Below are 22,088 nucleotides of genomic sequence, written 5' to 3'. Positions count from 1 at the left end.
TGCACACCATAGGGTTAGAATATAAACAATATTCACATATACAACTCACTACATTTCAAAGATATGCAAATCAAAATGAAATAACTGTAAAATAACCATTTGGACAGAGTTTGATTAAAGTGCAATTAACAGAGCTGGTTTGTGATTATTCCCATAAACATTACTTTGAACACACGTGTCTGCATTGCATCCGACTCATCAGAATAATTCAGCTGAATCCAAACGCAGTTCACATAATGACATAACACACCTTCATTTATCACATTTTAGACTTTCTGACCCGTTTCCCCTCCATCCCTTTCCCTCCACCACTCCGATTCAGTACACACGCGGCTCCTTTCCTCCCCCGAACCCAAGCTCCTTCGCCCCCTTGCCCCCCCCCCCCCCCCCCCCCCCCCCAACCCTCCCTCCCTCCATCTCCGCCTCCCTGTTGGCCAGTAATGTGCCTGGCAAACCAATTTGACAGTCTCATCTTCGCCTCAAAAAAGATGGGGGAGGCCTCCAGAGGGCCCATTTTTGACTGTGCAGAGGAGGCAGAGTGAGAGTGTTCCCGTCCCAACTGGCGTTAATCATCTTTAGGCTCAGCTGATGGCCCTTGCCCTTGTGTGTGTGTGTGCATGCGTGTGCGTGTGTGTTGTCTAAATGAGTCATAATGTGTAAATGAGAGGGAAGACCGAGTGGTATTAAACTGACACCAGTGGTTCTTTGTCTTTCCTGTCATTTCGGGGTGTGTTATGAGCTTTTGGGTGGGAGTGGGAGGACGAGAGTTGGAGTAACATTTATCATTCTCTGTCACTGCTGCAGCGCCTTCGCATTGTTGTAGTCAGCAAAGGGAAAAGGAAACAGGAAGATTTGATCATCCTGAATGGATGAATGTGAAATATTCATTAAAAGTCACATTAAACATTTTTATAGTCGCTGAAAATTAATTGAGTTTTCTTAAGTTTTCTTATTCTGCACAAAATTCATCACAGGCGCGAGGTTTCTATGATATAGCAAAGGGTGTAATCATAAGTATGGCTCTTTTAATCAGTGTGTATTTTGAACTGGGATGAGTGGCTTTTGCTCACATATTCTCTCTATAAGCGCTGTGCCCTTTGTTTATAAGAGGCAAACATGAGAGCTGATTGTGAAGCGGCGGAGTCGGGGGCCCACATGCCGTGTGGGGAACGAGGGAGACGGGGAGAGAGAGGAAGCAGCAGAGGGGAGGAAAGAGACTCGCCGACATAATTAACCTTCACTCTCTCACTCTCTCTCTCTCTCTCCGTTTTGCAGTGGCCCGTGCAGGGACCGCGGCGGGCTCGCGCACTGCTGCACCATGGGAATGTGGGCAGAGGGAGGACACCTAGTTGCTGTAGCGACAGGGAAGCAGTGTGTTAATATCTGAAGAAGAAGCGGGGTTCGGCGAAGATGCTGGTCGTGTTACTGATTTAAGAAATATGATTAACGAGGCTAATAACGGCCATGATTACTGGCACGTGCGCCTCTCCAGCAGTTAATCACGCCGCTTCTTCAACACTTTTGCCGACGTTGCTCGCTCCCCACAATAAATATGCAATCATTTACCTCTGTGTGCAGCAGGCGTCCAGGAGAGTCGGGGAAAAAAAACACACCCCGTAGTGCGACACACACACACACAAACACACACACTCTTGTTTTTGTTGCTTTGCACACTCCATATTTGCATCTTTTCTTGTATTCCTAAACGTGAGAGTGTGTGATTGTGGGTGTGTGTGAATGTGAGAGCAAATACAGATCTGTACTTATTTCATATACACATATTTTTTATTTACATTTTTTTAAATCTATTTTGTGGCAATGGTTGTCTAAAGAACACAAAATACAACTCAATAACTTACCAATAACTTCCACACTTGCCTAATAAAATATCTTCACACTGCTTGTGTGTGTTGTTTACTAATCTTATTAGAGAAAATGCTCTTATGAAAACAAATTATATTCCCATTTTATCACTACTGTTACACTCAAACACACATTAGCAGACTATCCAGGGACGCATTCCATGAGATCCTAGCCTGGACTATTGAGGACGGACTAATCTCAAAGTCTCAGGGTTGCTCTTGCTATGCAGTGGCCTTTTCCCTGTCCACCCATTAGAACCCAAAGAGAGTAATATGCCTGATATGCCACCGGGGAACAAAACCAGTATGGAAACAATAGCGTGCTTTAGTCTCACTCACACTACATGCCCCCTAACCTCTGAGATGCATTTAGTTCACTACAGCGATTGTCTCTCCTTTCCCCCCTCCTATATGTTCCTCTACTTCTGTTTTGGCTATATTGACAGGCTGGAGCTTCTAATCGGCGAGTAAGACCAGCAATTAGTCGAGGAAGGAAGATTGCAAGATGTGGCAGGAAGTGCGCAGGTAGAAGTTCACGTTAAGGTTTTTTACCATTTCCCTGCTGACTGAAGCACTCTGCATTTCCTATCTTTGATACAGACCCCTCTTTTGTTTACTTATCTGGTCTCATTTAATTCTCTGATGGTGTTTGAAGCCGTCATGATGTCACAGCAAAAGATGCCAGTACAAATGAAAGGCAATGATGCGACCGCTGTCACCGTAGAGACGAGCGGGGCGGCTGACTAAGTGAGTTCCTCCATCAACCACTGTTAAGAGCAACATCTGCTGATTTCTACTGACCCTTGTGCACAGCGGTGATTCTTCCGCTGTTAGATTAGGCTTAATTAGCACTGGAAGCTTTGTTGTGCTTAATTTCAATATAAACAATTTCAGATAAGGCGGCGCTGTGTTTGTATCAGAAGAGGCTAATTGCAAAGCGATAAGGCCAATACGAGCGCAGCGTCTCTCCCTAAAGCCTCGTCAAAAGATGGGAGCAAGCACACACGCACACACAGGTGGCAGTACATCAGACTGTGGCATTACACGCTGCTATAAACGCTTCTACCAGCCTGTATCTGGCAAGCAGGAGGGTTACTCATCTCCTGCTTTCCTCCCTCGTCCATCCTAACAGTCTCAGCGTCACCTGCTCTTTTTACACGCTGCTAACGAACAAGGAGCGCTAGGCAAATGCTTAAAGTGGAGAGAGAGAGTTTGGGGTGGAGGAAGGTTAGCAGCGTTGAGCGTGGCAGAACGAGTGTGTAGGAGAGATGAAACACTGAGGCAAAATAAATAGAATCTGTTTGCCAGTTGGAAGCATACGGTAAGATTAAGCAGCGTCTTTACTCAAATAATCGTATTATTCTGTAATAACCCTGAGGTACAGAGCGAGTGTGGCTTCTACGCAGTGCAGCGGAGGTCGACTAAAAGAGACAGAGAATGTGAGGCGCGTTTGTTACAGTTGAAGTGCTGTGCGTTTTAGAGGGGGTGGAGCAGAATTTACCATTTTGTTTCAAGGGCCATTTTACACAATGTCCCTGCTGTGTTGAGTGACTGGATCACTCAGTCAAGTGACCGTGCTCACTTATACCACAGTCAGGGGAATATGTTCAGCTGTGCACCCAGTCCTGAGAGATGGATCTGCACACTGCTGCTATTTTAATACGTTTATAATTACTCCAATAAGTCTCAAGATATTATTATTCGCTGTATAAAAATGGCCGTGAAAGAGAAGTTTTGTCTTGACCAGTTTGCTACTTAAAGACACCCCATATTGTGCAAAAGCTACAGCTTGTAATCCCTTTGGTAGTCTGTGCTAGCCCTGGGCACCCATGATGATACTTCCTGTATGTGTTACAGCATCAACCTGCTGCCACGGTATATATATTCTGTGTGTGCAGTGGGTATGTGGGATGGAGATGTGCTAACAAGCCCAGGTGAGCGCGGCTGGCCTCACCTTCTAATGCGCTAATAAATGCAGTGGTTTGACAAACTGCTGTCTATGTTAATGTATGCGCCTTCACCTTCTCTGTGACAAGGTGAGGTAGTGTGGGCAGGTAAACAACACGCTGCAGCTGGAGGGCTGATGTGTACAGCTTGGTGCCATGTTTGCACGCGTCTGTGTGTGTGTGTGTGCGCTTCTCATCCTGACACCCTGACTCTGATGAACTTTGACTTGACATGGAGCAGATGTCCCTGAATCATTTAGTGTTTCATTAACTAGCAGATGTTAAGTGTTACCACATCAAGGTAAATGCAGTACATGATTGAAATACTGCAGAGTTACGGCATGTTTTATTCATACCGGTGAGATTTTACCCGTCACAAGAATGTGTAGGAACTCGCCAACGGCTTTTAGAGAACGAATAAAATCAAAGTTTTCTCTACAGTTTTCTCTATAATCACAGTTTAAATAAGAATAAATAAAAGTATTGAAAGTGACCATTTCCATTGAACCTACCTGTGACAGATAGTTTTACATTACAACACATATATAAGCCTGTTCTGCCACTAACCTGTCTCGGCTCCGTCGGGAGGGGAAAGCAGCATTGCAGCCGGCCACAGTGCACACGTGCATCTCTTTGAGGTGGACGTTCTTGTAGTGCAGTTTCATGCTGTAGGAGCTCTTGAAGCTCTTCTTACACACATAGCAGATCTTGGGGTCGGGGCTTGAACATGGCTCTCCCTCTGGTGAATGAGAGGAGGGGAATTTGGGTGGGCTGGCACCGTAGCCCATCGAAGAGATGAAGCTCTCATGCAGAGCAGCCATGCTTGCAGCAGCGGCAGCAGCTGCTGCCATGCCTCCGTTATAGAGGCCATATTGGCTCATGCAGAACATGTCGTAGGTGGGATCATTGAGTTCTTCCTTTATCTTGATGGGGGGCTGGTGAGGGGATGGCGAGGAATGGACTTTGCCTTCAATCTCCTTTCTCAAATGGGCTTCATCAACACCTTCTTCATCATGTTCCTTATCCATACCCCTGCCAGCCCTACTGTGTTTTTGTTCATCCACATCCATCATCTCATCACGGTAGAACATCTTGGAATCGGAGGTCTCAGACTCATTCTCAAAGTCTCTCTCGTGGTCCTGGTCCTCAGAAGTGAAGCTGTCCATACAGCGAAGCTCACCAGAGCCTCGAAGATCATTTCCACCCCTGCTGTCGTGACCATTCCCTTCCCGGCACTCATCTTCACTGTGCCTCATCATGCCTCTCAGAGCCAGGCCAGGGCTCATCTCATCCTGGGAGGGCGACTGCTGCCCACTACCACCACTGTGGTTTCCAGTACCACTGCCACTATTGTTGTTGCTGTTACAATTCCCATTAATTTTGACATTGTTGTGAAGAAGCGATGACTGGTGATGGTGATGATTATGGTGGATGTGATCATCATCATCATCATCTCTGTCGTCATATTCATCTGCCACATCAATCACTTCCTTCTCAATCTTCACTGGCATGCTAGACTTGCGAGGCTTCTTCTTGGGTGTGGGGTCACTGCTACCAATGGTGGAGTCCTGATTGGCACTAGCTGATAAGCGGTGTGACATGTGTCCAGCCTCCGACATATGAATATTGTTATTGTGAGCGGCAGCTGCAGCTGCAGCAGCCAGGATCTGCTGTTGCTGGTCCATCAGGGCGGTGCTGTTGGTGGTGGAGGGCAGGATGGGGCTCGTGGGCAGTGACACTGGAGGACTGACGAGGTCTGCAGGGGATAGTAGTGTACGGTAGAATGGAGGCACTGGCTGGACAGGCTGCACTGACTTCAGTGAGGGGAACACCAATGGGCTTTGGAGGGGTGACTGAAGCATGGGGTCAACTGGAGGAGTAGTGAAGCCTAGTGGTGGCCTTCCAGGGCTGGTGAGCGTGAAGCCACTGCTCTTGGTGCTGGAGATGACGGGTGTACCACTGTGTGAGGTGGCACGGATGAGGTCTTTATCACGGTTATTGCGCAGCATGGGCATGTGCAAGCGAGGATTGGGGTTGGCACTGTGGCGGTTGCGGCTACGTAGTGAACTGAAGACCATGTTGCAACCCTCAATCGTGCAACGATGTTTAATCTTCAAGTGCACTGCATTATAATGTATCTTAAGTGTGCCTTTGTCATAAAAGGTTTTGCCACAAGAGTTGCAGCACACGCGGCCTTTGCGTGACGTGGATCCCATGCGCCGCATGCGATGCATCTTGGAGGAAAATGAAGCATGGGTAATGCTTTTAGACTGCTCATCCTTTACAAAGTGATGATGAACTTGGTGGTCACTCAGGCTGTTGGACTGCTGACTTTGATTCTGAGACTGCGTGCCCTGCTGCTGCTGAAGTTGCGTCTGCTGTTGCTGCTGTTGTTGAGTCTGCTGAGTGGATGGTGTTGGCGAAATGGGTGATGCGCGATTGCTGGGCTCTGTCTTGGGTTCGATGTTGTTCATGGACCCCATTGCTCCACGACTTGGGCTCTGGCCAGTGCGGAAAGGCGAAAGGGATACCTCTGAGTCACTGGTCTCCACCTGTTCACCTTGGTTGGGCAGGCTGGGCTCACGGAGCCGGAGGGAAGACTGCTCCATTGGTAAGCCATTGGGGGGCAAGCCGAGCAGGGGGGCAGAGACTGGGTTTATGTACTGGAAGGGCAGCAGGAAGGCTAGGCTGTTGGGGATATTCTCAAAATGATGAATGCTGGATGGGCTGCTGGTTTCCAGATGTGTCAGGAGCCCTGGGCTGCGGGACCGGTTGTTACTTTCAATGAATGTCCTAATCCCAGAATCTGTCTTGGAGGAGGGAACTGTAACTGCCTGACCTTCCTTCTCTTGAATGGCCATTAGCTCCACGATGGATTTGGTCTCGCCAAAGCGCAAGAACTGCTGCAGGGTGATGATCTCTTCTTCTCGGGACATGATGGTCCAGCGGTCCAGGACTTTGCCTGCAGTATCCTAGATCCCCCAGAGGAGACAAGAGAGAAAAAAAACAAATACAAAAACATTATTGATTGTGCATAATTAGTGCGGTCAAAGGAGAAGATGGAGCAGGGGTTAGTGTAAGGGTGAGCTTTTCAGCTCATGAAATTCAAAAGCCCCTGAAGCAACACGTAAGCTTTGTCTTAAACCTCCACCTTCCACTGTCTCTCTTTCTTGACCACTTTTAATCAAATCTCTTTTCATCTATTCTCTAATTTTGTAAACATTAAGGTAGATAGTGATGACAATTGGCAAGAGTTTAATTTAGTCTCAATCAAACAAATTGTGATGACTGAGGTGGGGCTATTGGTAAGTATGTGTATTCGGTATTATAGGCTTATTAATCTAAAAAAATGCTTTCTAAATAGATGTGAACTCTTGCTGGGAGTCCCTCTGTACACACACAGTCCGTGTGGATATGTAGACATTGTGTGAGTCAAAGAAATAATGGTTTAAAGCCATAATAGAGTAATTAATGCACCACTAATCGCAGATTGGTTGGCATGCATTTTCTTGGTGTGTTTTCCATCTCTAAGGGAATTAAATGCTTATGGGAGGATGGGACTGCCATGTATCAGAAAATGGCTTTGGACACTTATAAACATGTTTATTTAAAATTGTTTAAAAAAACCTTGGCAGTGACACTGAGCTTGCATTACACACATCAAGCAAGCTACTTTTTAGCATCTATCATGTGTTACAGTATGTAAGAGACCGATTCAAATCCTTTAAAATTAATGAACAAATACTTGTCATAAAAGATTCTTTGGACATAACTGCTCATCCATACTGACATTAGGGTCAGAAAGTTAAATTACCAAATTGTAACATCAGACATTTTATATAACCTTTGTTGTTCCACGCTGTGTTTGGGAGGCAGGGAGGTGGTGAGATTTCCATCTAAGATACAAGAATTGCTCAGACGGGAGGCATAGGCATTATTCCAGTCGGGACAATTTCCTCGGCTGGACTCTATTGGCAATGCTGCTATTAACAACTGAAAAATAAATTGCAGAGACTTCGTGCAAATGTTCATATTGTCAAAGAGATGGCAAGGGAACCTGGACGGGAGAATTGAGTTTGTGGTTCAGCTACTAACTTTGAAGCAATGAATATTTGACTCAGTGTTTGTGTCTCCTTGTATGAGCCCTGTAGTTCCCTTTCTCCACTAATTCAAAGGATGCTGTTTTGTAAAAAAAGAGTGGGTATTTGCACGGGTAAAATCCACAATAGAGAGGCAGAGATAAACAGTGTAAATACCACAGTTAACATAAGTTCCCGAGGGACCAGGCGCAAGTGACACCAAGGGAACAGCGTGAGCGATGACAATTAGTCACAGTGAAATTGTTACATTTCATACGGGCTCCTGGCAGCTGGGATCTATAAAAGATAAATGGCAACTCTGGTGAGTAAAAAGCTGTAAAAACTAACATCACAAAGCACAAAGGGCCTGTAAGGAGAAAACAGAAGATAAATGTTTAAAGTAAGACGGAGAGAGAGGGAGGGAGAGAGAGAGAGTTTTCAAGACGCAGCGAAAGAAGAGCAAAAGCACCGAAAATAAAAGTGTGAGAGAGAAGCGGGTTTCACATCATGCCCTCAGATATGCTGGAGAAATAGATTCTTCTGAGACGAAACATCAATAGTCGCTGGGGTATTTGTTGTTAAATATACATTAAAAAACATTTTACACTTTCATTCTGTGTGCGCTGTGGAGTTTAGCCTGGAGGTATGACTTTACATTCTAGCCCGGGCACTATTATTTCAAACTGCATGGTCATCTGGGGTTTTGTACTTCCATTTGATTTAATTGAAACAAAAAAAAGAAAGGAAATTAGATAGTGATCCATACATTGTCCAACAACCAGAATATTCCTTCAGAAATGGTTGTTCTAACAACTGCAGCCGCAACATTAGAGCACTCTTTGACCGCTTTCGTCATCACCTTCAATGAAGACTTTCACGCTCCTGGCTCTCTCTCCCCTGAGCATTCACGCCGACAGTGACGGTTGTTGAAGGCGATTGTATGGTGCTCAATGTACTGTCTTTGTTGGTGTGTGTGTGTGTGTGTGTGTGTGTGTGACTGTGACATCATCCATAACTCTGCCATCATTCATGATTCCATTCATGTCTGCCACTACTATAATTCCATAATGCAAATAAAAAATAAAACCGCTTATTTTCTGGCAAACACACACACACACACACACACTCCAAATAGCAGCAAAAATAGAAGAAGAATATGTAGATATAGATAAAGAAAGAAAAAAAAAGTAAAGAATAGGTAAAGTAAGTAAGAAAAGATTAGGGGAAAAGAAAACAGAAATTATAACTCTGATTATTAATAGTAATTTTATTTAGTTAGACTATTTATTTTGTTAAGGTGATTTTACTTGCAGATTCCATAATTAATGCATTTCATGATATTAAATTATTATTATATTAATCTTAAACCAGCCCCGTCTCATTCACTGGATGAGTTAGACAGCATAGACGTTTATCACACAATGAAATGTGCCAAAAGTATAGCCCTTTAGTGTTTAGAGAGCCCAGCCAGGCATTAAAAAAGGTCAGCAAATCTGCTCCATCTTTGGCCCTGCCTGAGAGCGGCTGTCATCACACTCCTCATTTACGCTGGGGTTTAGTGGACAATCAACAGGGACTATGGATGGATTTGAAGGGTGAACTCAAATTGAAGAAAGACTGAGGGGAACAAACTCTACTAAGGTACAGTCACTGCAACTTGTTTTCTTTTCCATCAAGGAGCTTTTCATTACATAGCTGTTGTGGCAATACCTCATTTCTAATAATATATTTTACAATATATCATTTAACAGTGGCAATATCAAATTCCAGGCAGACTGGCTTAAGGCAGAATAATGGTATATAAACAGCAATAAACAATCAAAGCTGATGTGTGTGGCAATGAGGATCTATGGTGTTGACACAAATTTGCAGACAAACACAGGCCCCTGTAGTCCTCACTACAGTGTGTCTCACATTCCACTCCCCTGCATTAGCCTTGTGATGCTTTGAGAGAAACAAATATGCCATTAGAAGCACTTTTACAAGTAGGCACTCATCTTCCAATTAGCTTAATGTGGCCCTCTTTCCCTTATATTTTCCAGGCCTGCCCCACCTCTTCTTGTACACTCCCTCCAGTAAAATCTCATTAATCCACCCCTCCCCCATTCCCCCCCGTGCTATGACATATTAGTCTGTCATTATGCATCCCAGAGTCCTTTAAACAATTCAGCTAAACCTCTGTTTGCCAGGTTAATGACTATTAGCCAATAATTACAGCAGAGAGACGATGGGGTACACACTTTATCTGGTGGACAGCCTGCTGCTGTTAGTTTATTTTATCTGCCTGCCTCCATGTCTCTCAGAATTAATCTAGCAATGGCTGTATTTATTCATTTCACTGCCACTGCAGCGCATTCTTAATTCATGGCTGTCTGTAATAATTGTGGTGCTGGATGTTGTGCGGTGGGTGTGTAGTGGGGTGATCACCTTATAAATTGCTGACAATGAGGATGAGCAAATGATAGCCTTGTCATGGGCCAGGGCACCACTGTCAGTTATAACAAATCAGGCAATTATGCAATTAGCAGGTTATGTGCTGCGCTGTATTAACAGCCTGGGCGTGCAGCGTTGTTAGGGTGCGGTGTGCATTAGAGATTAACAGCTTAACATGCTTTTCACTAATCATCACCTATCATACTCAGTGGCTGTGTCTATTTTGCAAGCAATGGAAAGGATGCCGTGTCACAGAGCAAAAAAGGAAATTATTACCCAGCTTCACAATCCATCAAATAGCAGGTCGTTGACCCTCCTCCAGCTGCTTATAATGGATAAAGTTATTCAGATCTAACAAACACGCAGCACAGCAACTGGGTGCACAGCATGATCAGCCTATCATGAGACGGTATCACTCCCAATGTGGAGGATCAGTTCTCACAATGGCAAAGTGAACCATGGGAACCACATTGATTCACCAATCACCTTGCAGTGAATGCGATCTCCACCAATCCTCCAGGGGAATCCCCATTGATCCCCAGGCCTGCTTTCAGATCCAGTTCCTTAAAAAAAGCTGCTCTATCCCTGTGTTCACCACATCAAGGGAGGTTAAGCAGAAGTTCCTTGTGATCTGAGAAGGTCTTGAACCTTGGTGTTTCCTTTTCCATATTCTGTTTCTCTCCCCACCCCATCTCTGGCTGTATGAATAATGCAGAGGAGCTAGTGGCGAGGGGTGCCATGGGGGATGGGTTTGTGCAAAGCCCACTGCCTGGAGCCATCACATCAGAGGGCAAGGGCTCCCAAGACACAGACTGTTCCCCCTTTGGCTCCCAGTTGTAGGTCAGGGGTCATCTGTGAACAACCAGCTCTACTTCTTCTACTGTGATGGACAACAGAGAAATCAGTAGCCTAGCCTAGACGTGGGCGGAGGACATTGGTAAGAATCATAGAGGTTAAAATTTACACTCTCTGATCATGGTAAATTCCTTGTCCGAGCTCCATAGATCAAAAGAATTGGATGTGACCTTTGGATGTTTGATGTTTTCTCAAGTAGAGAAATATTCAATTGCATCTCTGTAACAAACTAGTAATGCACACGATTTTATGACTAATAAGGAAACGGTACCAACATCGATTTTTATCATCTAGTGCAGCAAAAGTCAAATAATTCAGAATTTCCTGCCAGTTTGGTGTCGATTTCTAAAATCAACATGATTACCTTGAGTCTTCTCTACTCCACTCAATAGGAGTTCCGAAAGTTGAGTTTTTTTGAGCTGTCTGCAATAAGGCAATTCTTGATAATCAACTTAGTGACGCCGTTTCCCACATCATGTCAAGTCCTTTGAAACGGAACCAACATGCAGGTGATTCAATAAACTCCAGACAGGACCCTCTGCATCCTCTTTACTTATTAGAACATCAAATAGATATGTTTGATTCCCACTCATCATTATCTTTTAATTAAGAGCCATGCAAAGAGCATTGTCTTGGTCAATATTATGCTGCCTTACAGTCAGGGCCTCGGTGCTTGATGGGCTCTGGTGTGAGTAAACGTGAGGAGGCCGCCGGCACGTTTCACCGTGCGAGAGGCACCGATCAACCAACTAGCCCCGAGATACCCTGCCTTCACCTCTCAACCTGATTTAACTCACGGCTTTGGTTAAAAATTCATGACTGCGTGTTAGTTGTTGCTAAAGGCACACTAATCGACTGGAGTGAGATTTATAGTGCAGACTGTGAGGGTAGGGAAGGGGGTGGAGGTCAGGGGGTTGTTATTATTATGGCCCTTACCACAGACGGGTGAGTCACAATCTGGCACTTCCCAGTGTCCAGGTGGCCTTCAGTAAACAGTTTCCATCTTCTCCCAGTCACTTGCTTTTTTATCATGATCTGTTTTTGAAATCATGCCCATCAATTGAAAAAAAAAAAATCTCTGAGTCACCCTGCTGACCTCACCCCCACCTCCAGCACCACGGACACTCTCATTGTTTTAAAAGCTGTCCTACGGCATCTTTAAAGAGTGGAGAGGACAGTCCTTTGGCCACAGCCCAGCAGAGGTGCAGACGGGGTCAGCACATGGAAGCCATTTCAGGCTTCGGTATGTTACTGAGCAAAGTCTAGAACCTTCTGAAGGACCGCCTCGCAGCACTTGCATGTGAGCAACGTCTGGGTCTGGACTGATGTATCGATTCCCTGTCTCTTTTCACAAAGCATACACAATAACATTGACCCGCCTTGTGCCCGACTGTGCTAAGAAACCGTAGCCGTGGTCAATGTGTAAAACTCAGCGGACCCAGCACTGAGCCAGAAGGGATGCCTCAGAAAAACGGGGGTGGGAGTGAGAGAAGCGTAGAGGGAATGCCTGATGGTTCACATTAATTGAGGATGATTCGTGTGATCTGCTGGGTCTGGATGCAGCAGCCAGGTCTGTCGTGGGCCTGCGAGACAGATGTGGGGGCCGCTGCGCTCCCTCCAGGGCCAATGGAGAGCAGTGAGGCGCTGAGAAATGGTCTGTCCAGCGTGTGTGCGAGTGTGTGTGTGTGTGTGTGTTGTTAGAGATGTGGGGGTGAGCTGACAACCTGCTTTTCTCTTCCTCTTATATCACATCTCCTTTGTCTTGATTACTATTTTGGCAGGGGGCCGCTGCAGAAAACATATGCTCACAATTTGCTCTTTGGCCACATAGCCACATGTTTGTGTTGTGTCCTAATTTATCAGTCATTTCTATTCTTGTTTGGTGTTGTACTCACTCCTTATCACATTATATCCGGGGGCTGATAATGGGTAGCAGAATAGTCCTTAGTGAGACCTTGTGCTCAAAGAAGTAAAACCAAATGTGTGTATGCATTCTCCTTCTAATGACTGTGACCATGTGTTTTATGTGTAAAGGTACTGAAAAGTGTCTGCTGCAAAATAGTAAGACACTTTGGTTAATCTTTGCCCGCAATGTAACCAAAATAATCCACACACAGCACTATTACATTTTGCTGCGTAAAAGGAAATGAATGTGAATGGGTAATGGATTGTATTATTGGTAAACCCCCAAGTCATTTTGTTTTGGGCTAGCGGGGAACACATGGAGGTGTCTGTAACATGCAGACACACTGCATTAGGGGAGCTTTTCAGCTTTCTCCCATGCTTTGGCTGAGGAGCATGCAGGAGGAAAGAGAATAAGCTAATGGACTCTTTACTTAATGTGATCAGAGCCATTATTGACATGCTGCCAGGAAGATGCAAGACCATTAACTCGAGCCTCTCACTCTAGTACCTTCCCTCTCCACCCTGCTCTTTTACCCGACAGTATTTCACTGCCTGCCTGACTCACATTGGGAAAAGGGCCACTGGGGGGTGTGTGTGCCCCGAAGGAGTCTGCGTCTGTCATGTTAAGCACTAATATACAATATGGAATGTTTGGCAAATTGGAAACCATGTGTTTCACAGGGAAAAAAAACGTGTTTTACAGAAGTCGGTAACTATAAATCTTTCATTATGGCAGAGTAATGCTTTAGCGTTTATCCTTTTATATTGCGAGGAGGAACTGATATCAACGTGCGCTTCACAAGTCCAGTTTCTGTGCCCTATACACATCCTTTCAAGGGAGAAAATGAAATATATTGTATTTCCATTTTAGTCTTCTTAATAAGTTGCATAATATAATACAGGAATAAAATAAAAAAACATTAAATTGAAACACGTTGGACCTTACAAAATGAGTTTCTCTGTCGTTGCAGGTCACATTTTATGTCTGTTTCCCAAAAAGTTTTTTAAATAAATAATTACAGAAGATCAATGTAATATAGGAGAGTAAGTATTTATGGGCTGAAAGACTTTTACACAAAATGTGATGACATTAAAACCCCACTATTGACATTTTGCATCTACAATTTCTATACTACTTTATTCATAAAGGAAAAGGCATCGTAATGTTTTGCATGCTATTTTAAAAAAAAGGTCAATATTTAGTCTCTATTGTAATAATTACCAAGTGTTTTGTTGTTTGTGTCTCAGTTTTGTCACCTCACAAATTTGTCATTAAGAGCAGCATTGAGCATTTTTCCCCCACACAGGTTGGCTCCAAGAGGTAAGTAGCCGCAAAAGCCCATAGCTGACCATTGTAAGATCGTTAAAGCATATGCATCAGCTCACAGTTACACTCATGTAGTTGGGGGGGGCTCTTATGCGTTTACACTGTTGTTCCTCCAGTGACCTGTGTCAGCAATGCAGCTTAGAACCTAATGTTGTGTTTCGGTCCACGTGCGTCCAACAAAGACAAAAGAGCAGTTACATTTCCCCCTGTGGTGTAAGTCATAGAAGTGTACAAAAAAAACAACTAAATTAGTGACTATGGTTGAGACAATTCATAAAAGAGCCTATCTGTTAGTCTGTATTAAAGAATACCATAGTTTTATCAAAGTGAAATATTGCACTGAGTCAGTAAAATAGTCCCAATTAAAATTACAACGGTGCAATCTCTCTGTTTTTAAAGTGCCTCAGTGGAATAGTTGCCTGGCGTGTAAGTTAGCTCGTTCGTCTTGGAGGCAGAGGGTGCCAGTGTGGCCGCAGTGTGATTTACACCGACCGATGTGCCAGAACACATCCAGCCCCTGTGGCCCACGGGCTCACAACGCCAGCGGCCCACAGAACATTTTGTGTATACGTGGGCATGCATGTGTGTCTTTTTCATCTGTGCGCGTGCATGTGTATGTGTGTGTGTGTGTCTACAATCATGTGGGTACAGGAAGTGGTGCTCGGGTCTCTCGGGGCACGGTTCCAGGTCCCTGGGCCTGTCTACTGTCATATGTTCCAGAATGGTGATTACTTATTGCAAAAATAAACACCATTACCATCTGGTGCTGCCTTTTCGTACTGTAACTTATACACCCAGAAATGCTGTAGACCATCAAAACACACAGAACGGAGAACAATACCAGAAAAACATTGAATCCGCGCTGTAAATTCTAAATGTGTTTCGGAATACCTGCGTGTGTGTGTGTGTTTGCGAGCGCGTGCCATGTAATAACTCTCATTTAGATGCCGAGACCGGAGCCAAAGTCATTTTCTATACATATACAGTATATATGAGTGCAGGTAGTGGAAAACGCTTTTACCAGGACGCGCTGGTGAAAAGGTAGGATGGTTGGGGGTCATACGAGACTGTTGAGGCCTCGCAGAGCAGGCAGATGTTTGATCCATTCAAGGCACATCTGGTCCCGAACACACTCAATCCATTTCACTCCACTACTCCTTTTTTAGTTTTGCGTTGTTCCTCACAGTCCACTAAACTCTGCACTCCGCCTCACGGCCCGCAAAGTATTTATTCGTCACTTCGCCCACTTGGAGGGATTTGAACATAAAGGCTTTTGTTTATGTTTTGTGCTTTGCATCGATTTACAGTGGAAACCCTATGTGTCCCATCTCGCAGCTGCAAGGAGGTCCCTTCTTCAAACCTATTTTAAGTAACACATCCAGCAGCTCCAAACCCAGTGGCACTATGCAGGACAATGAAAGCTGTCATTGTGAGCATAGCGAGCCCTGTGAGGGTCATACAGCGCTTTAACGGCTTCATTGTTTCTTTTATTGTTGGGAGCAGCGAAGGGTGTGTGCTGTACGCATTTCTGTATCCTGCAGGGAGACGTGACTAGAGGACTGTCAGCTCCCTGTAACTCTACGTGCAACTTCCTTCAATAAATGTCAACTCTGTGACCCGGCAGCAAATCCCTGGCAGGGTGGGTGGCCGTGTCAGCAGGCCGGTGGGCCGCACAATGTCTGAGCTCGGCCCTGGTGACACGGAGGGGAAGTGAAACAGACCGCTAGTGTGTTTGTTCAGAGGGGGACTTGGGGCCACCTGGAGGCCCGGGTCCAGGAGCAGCAGAGACAAACATAACCTCAGAAGGGGCACGGGTACACACAGTATGTTGCTGTAAGAGTGTGACGGCTCATAGGAAAGTGTGTATTCATAATTACAGCGCTGTTTGCACTGTCCACGCCAATAGATTTGGAAAATTAAGTGCTTGTCTGAGTTTAAGTGTGTGTTTTCTGCAGCATCTTTCCTATCGCGCGCTTTAGCCTCATGCTGATTAAAGCCTACGTGTAATGTAATCTTCCTGTGTTTGGGTCAGGCCTGGAATGGCAGTGCTGTGCAGTGCAAGACTATTGATCCCTACAGTCCTGTGGTCTACAGGGTTCCTGTCAGTAAACACATTGAGCCGGAGCACCCTCGCACCCCCCCCCCCCCCCCCCCCCTCCCTCCCCCCACCCTCTGCTCTGCCCTGCCCTGTGTAGCACTACAAGCTAAACAGCCATCACAGAAACTCAATATGGCCAGACTGAGGCTCGGTCATGAAGCAGCAGCAGCAGTGCCCTACAACGTCCCGCGAGGCTCCGGTTAAGTCAATTTAGTGTCAGCGCAGCATCTACGCCTCATGGACCTGTTGCCAGTTTTGTGCGTTAGCGCTAATATGTCTCTCCATATGAATTACAAGGCTGGGAAAGGAACCCAGATGCAATAAGTATGGATTAGCTAATGTTCAGCTTCTGTCTCGGTCTTGGTGGGATGGCGGGGGTGATGGTGATAGTAATAGCCTCTAACAGGGTGTCTGGCTGTGGCTTGGAGGTGAGACGGGGGCACGCGGCCTTCTGGGATTTGCGAAGAAGCTCTGGGAAATAAACTTGCCTCTACTTTGCTCTCCGGCGTGGCGGAGAATGGGAAAGGGGCGAGGGCGATAACATTGAGAGACTGATTAGTGAAGGACAAGAAAGATAGAAAGAGCAAGATTGGCTGTTAACGCTTTTTTTTTTCTTTTTGCCCTGACTATTGATCAACCTGGAGGGCTGGGGTTGCTCCTGGTAGAGGTCTTGAAACACTCGCATTGTCTGGTGTGAGTGTGTGTGTGTCAGTGTGTGAACTCATTGATCTGTATTGTAGGGGTACGGTGTTAGGCCAATGCACTTGACAGAGGAGGAGTGGGACGGGAGCAGAAGTTGGAGAGAGATGGAAACAAAAAGGTGGGAGAAGAGGGCGAGCTTGTGGTCAGACGGGGGCGTAATTAGGACCCATGTTTCCACTAAACTCTATATATTGATCACGGCTACTTCACTCAGCATATCTTCCCCTTAGCCAGTGTGTCTAAGTGCTTTAATAATTCATGTTGCATACGGTTGTAAGTCTTGTACATCGCTACCCAGCACACATTTACCTGTGAATCTGATCCTATACCACCTGAGGGAAACCCAGCAAAATCTCCTTATTTTTATCTAAAGCTCAGTATTCTCCTACGCCCAAGTCTAGCGGTCTTGAATTGGCACGCCTGGTCGATGTCGTCATTTTGCTGAAACAATCAATCAATCAGTCTTAATACGAGAAACCGCCTCGCCTCATTCAGCGTGTTGGAAGAAAACGACGGCCAATTAGGAGAAAGGAAACTGATTTTGCCGCTTTCATAAAGTTCAAGTTAGACTTTTGAGTCTTTACTTATGATTTCAAAAATATGTCACATGCAAAGATACAGACACAGGGTCAGACACACACACACACACACACACACACACACACACTGACAGACACATATTTCACAGGTCTTGCTTGCCACTGGCGGTCCTTGCGGGCAGATGTGTGTGTGCCAGAGGCCTGCTGAGTGAGTAGGCCTGTGTGCCCCTAGCTCAATGCTGGGCACTACGCTGGGCTGCTTTGATGTCTGTGCCTGTGTGTGTGTGTGTGTGTGTGTGTGTGTGTGTGTGTGTGTGCAGGGGGGCGGTCAGTGAAACAGCAGAGGGACTGTGTAATCCTCTGACATGCCTGTGGAAAAATACAAGCGTCCCTCTGACAGTGGCTGAACTGAAGGCTCAGAGGACCAGTTAGTGCATCCACAGGTTCATGGACACAGAGCTGACCGCATGGCGTACGGTGAAACAGGCAGACAGACGCACAAACACACACACACACAGGCAAGTAACGCAAAGACACACACAACTAAGACTCAGTGAAATGTCTCCCTGCTGAGGTTTCTGGCCGGGCGACACAAATTTTTGCAGGGCTCGGTCACAGGCAGGCCTATGGAGCGGCCATGTAAGGTGCTTTCCTGGACGAAGCCCTACTCGTACACACACACACGTACACACACACATGCATACACAATACACACATGACAGTCCATTACACAAACTGTTTGGTTTTGATTTTGGAATGCGGGAGGGCAACAAAAGGGTTTTGGCCGGGCTCTCTCCTTCCCGCTATGCATTGCAAATTTGCCTCTTATATTTCCTTCACTGTAAAGGTATGCTGAATGCTAAACAATAATGTCAACCCGGCCTGTTAATCATTAGACTTTGGCAGGGTTGCCTGCTGCCACATGTGAGAGAAGTAGCCGTACAAATTGTGTGCGTCTGCTGGTGTGCGTGCTTGCGTGCGTGTGTGTGTGCGTGCGTGTGTGTCTGGAGAACGGACCAGCGCAAATAAAAGGACATTAAATCTACGAATTAGCAGCTGTTGTAATGTGAGCGCGGCGAAACAATAAGCAGCAAAACAATAGTAGACATTTCATCTTCTTATTGTCTAATCACCCATCTGACTGCCTGTGTATTTCCCTCTTAACCCTTGAGATGCTCACTAATGGCCCTCACAATGGAATTATTTACTACCCATGACAGGGGGGCAAACGGGTCAAATTGTGTGCTTGTGTGTGTGTATGTGTGTGTGTGTGTGTGTGCGCGTGCTTGTACCCCTTGCAGTCAGAGTGAATGAAAAGGAATGACGGAATCACTGAAGCAAACGGTGACTGAAGAAAGAGGAGAAAGGAGAGAGAGAGAGAGAGAGGCAGAGGCAGAGAGGGATGGAAGGAGCCGTGGCGGTGGCTGGCTAAAGTGAAAAATCATGCCATGGTGCAGAGGGACACGGCCTCGTCCTCTGGGAGAAGTGACTACACACACGCTGGCACTCGAGTGCTCTTAAATACTGCCCCCTCCCCCTCCATCATCCCATCTTCCACCCCTCTCCCCCCACTCAGTTCTCTCTCTAGTTCCACGCTTGGAACAAATGGCTATTTGCTGTACAACTCCCACAACATGTTTGTGTCTGCTCGGGCTCGTGACGAGGGGGAAAAAAAAGAAGGACCCTTTCTTTATTCACAAATTGCTCCCGGAACACAAAAGCTTCCTGAATGGAGATGGAGATGTCAAAGTGCTATTAGAAATGGCCGAGCTGGAAGAGGCTGGCTGCCGCGCCGCTTCCCAGTCAATAGGCTTTAATGTGCCAAGGAGCTGGGAACAGTCGCTGCACCAGCCTGTGTGTGTGTGTGTGTGTGTGTGTGTGTGTGTGTGTGTGTGTGTGTGTGTGTGTGTGTGTGTGTGTGTGTGTGTGTGTGTGTGTGTGTGTGTGTGTGTGTGTGTGTGTGTGTGTGTGTGTGTGTGTGTGTGTCTGTTTTTTGACTAGGCAATCAGTTAAAATTCATCCTCCTTGTAAGTGTCTCATCACGAATGATCAGACTTTAATAGACTATAGGGGGAATTAAAAGTGGGATTCTGTGTCGACACTCTGCTTCTGCTGCCATCAGCTGCCTCCTCTTCCTCTGATCCTGTTATCCTGCTCGGCCCTAATTGTGTCATGTCGAGAGCATGCCTAAATCAAAAAAGCGAGCACTATGGGATGTCTGCTTGAATAGAAACAAAGGCGCTGCCAAGTGTCACCTGCTGGGGTTAACCCTGCGGTTGCCAACACTTCCACAAAGCAGATTAAACAGTGCAGCAGACGAGGCTTTCACTGTCTCACCTACGGTACTGCAGCCTTCCTGTCAGCAGAGCAGGAGAGCTGCACACGCATTTGTATAGGAGAGCACAGATATACTGTGTGTATATATACACACACAGACACACACACACACACACCCCTCTCTCTAATTAGCACGAGGGAGTCCTGGGGGCAATCGTAGCTGAGGTTAATGAGTGAAGGAGAGAGCGGAAGAGAAGGGGTACGAGGCTGCACTGGTGCTCCAATATAACACGCTGCTCTTATCACGCTGTCACCCTGAAGGGGCATCATCCTCACGGCATCCACATTGATGTACGGGCCTGTGACACTTCACATGTGTTCAGTGTGCGAGCGGGTGTGAGAGTTCCTGTCTCTGCTTGGCGGTGATCCTTTCTACCCATCTTTGTCTTGTATCATCTCTGTCTCTCTCTCCCTCTCTCTCTCTCTTCACATCTCTCTCTCCGGAGAGGCCCCAGTTGTGACGGCGTGTTTTCCGAATCCAGAGCGAAATCAGTATGCAAAGTGAAAGACAGAGAGACGGAGCTGCCACAGCGGTCCTGCCTGAGCGTCTCTGTCTGTTCTCAGAGAAGCTACATCAAACCTCGCTTCATCCTCTGCAGATCTGCTACATCCGTCCAAACCCCCCCCCGATCAATCCTCTGAGGGATTCCTTTTAACCGTATAATGAGTTTGGGTGTCTATCAAACAATACAGACGATAAGCTCTCAATTTCAATTACTGAGAATGTCACCGAGATCAATCGCTTCTGACCAGTTAATGTGCCTTTGCCTTCAAAACGGTACATACGAGGAATGAAATAGTATAAAAGTCTAATCTGCCTTAGTATGGCTGCCCTCTTTCAGTGTGTGTGTGTGTGTGTGTGTGTGTGTGTGACCCATGGCAGACGGGAGGAAGTGGATCGGCCTCGGTGGCTCATGTGGCTGTCACTCCAATCACAAAGGGAGGGGAGGGGGAAGGGACAGAGGAGGAGGAGGGTCCTGCATTATTAAAGAGAGTGCTGCCATTAGAGACATTTATACGCCGCGCTGACTCGATCAAACAAAAGCACAAATACACATGCGGAAGTACACACATGCAAACACACACACACACACACATGCACACCCACTCATTGGCTAAGGTCACATTTAATACATTGGAGAACTTACAGGGATCACTGTTGATGTAGTTGAGGGTAATAAAACATGGTACCGGTGTTACATTTCCATGTTTTGCTGGTGACGATATTTATATTATTATTATTACTGCCAGAATCAAACTTCAGGGTCATATTCAGCCAACTAAAACAGCGCTATCGTGCAGTGATTGAAGACGCTGTAGCTGCACGTGTCTTCCATGTCACAGAGCAAACGCGAGTGCATTTCTCTGGCGTCTCGACGTGTTGCTGCTACCTCTTCACCTCCCTGGCCTTTGTTTTCTTTTTTTTGGATCTCTCGCCCGTTGCCGACCACGCTCGGAGTGAGCACAGATGTATACGGAAAAGAAAGATAGAGAAGGAGAGAAAGAAAGGGAAACAGAGGGGGAACGCCGCTCACAAGCATCAATTGTCGATTTATGGCCACTGCTCCCTGAACCACACTGTATAAATTTCCAGTGTGACATCCGTTTCTACTGCTTCCAAGCCGACCGGAGCGCCGTCCCACCAGATCTCCTCCCCAGACGCACACTTGGAAACCTTAAGTACAGACATTGTGCCAGATGTAGTCTGCCTTTGGTTTTATTTATTAATTTCTCTCCAGTTGTGAAATGTGGACTTTTTTCTATATTGGAATCACCGCGGGGGAATGACAATTGATGTGCTAATGTCTCAAAGGAGTGCAGCTTTACTGCGTTTGATGTAGCCGCTGCCATGCACACGAAACTGATATGCACTGTACGTACACGCTCACACACACACACACACAGATAGGAGTGTATGACAGTAAATCATGGATGTGATGCCTATGAGTGGGTTGAAGATTATGAGAAGGGCCAAAGAGGACCAGGGGAGGTTTTGCGTCCAAAG

General features: G+C 46.0%; 1 protein-coding gene across 3 annotated transcripts in view; it reads right to left on the bottom strand.

The window, feature by feature from the left end:
* Positions 1-22,088, bottom strand: part of bnc2 (basonuclin zinc finger protein 2) — a 141,188-nt gene that overhangs the window by 6,387 nt on the left and 112,713 nt on the right. For all 3 annotated transcript variants that reach the window (XM_076147845.1, XM_076147847.1, XM_076147846.1), the window contains one exon: positions 4,376-6,780. In XM_076147845.1, coding sequence (XP_076003960.1) covers positions 4,376-6,780 — 2,405 coding nt within the window. The remainder of the gene's footprint in view (positions 1-4,375; positions 6,781-22,088) is intronic.

Source organism: Genypterus blacodes, unplaced genomic scaffold, assembly GCF_046128005.1.
Source record: "Genypterus blacodes isolate CSIRO-AG114 ecotype Tasmania unplaced genomic scaffold, CSIRO-AGI_Gbla_v1 ptg000039l_1, whole genome shotgun sequence".
Taxonomy (NCBI): Eukaryota; Metazoa; Chordata; class Actinopteri; order Ophidiiformes; family Ophidiidae; genus Genypterus; species Genypterus blacodes.
Note: the sequence above shows the minus strand (reverse complement) of the source record. Positions and strands in the feature narration are given on the sequence as shown.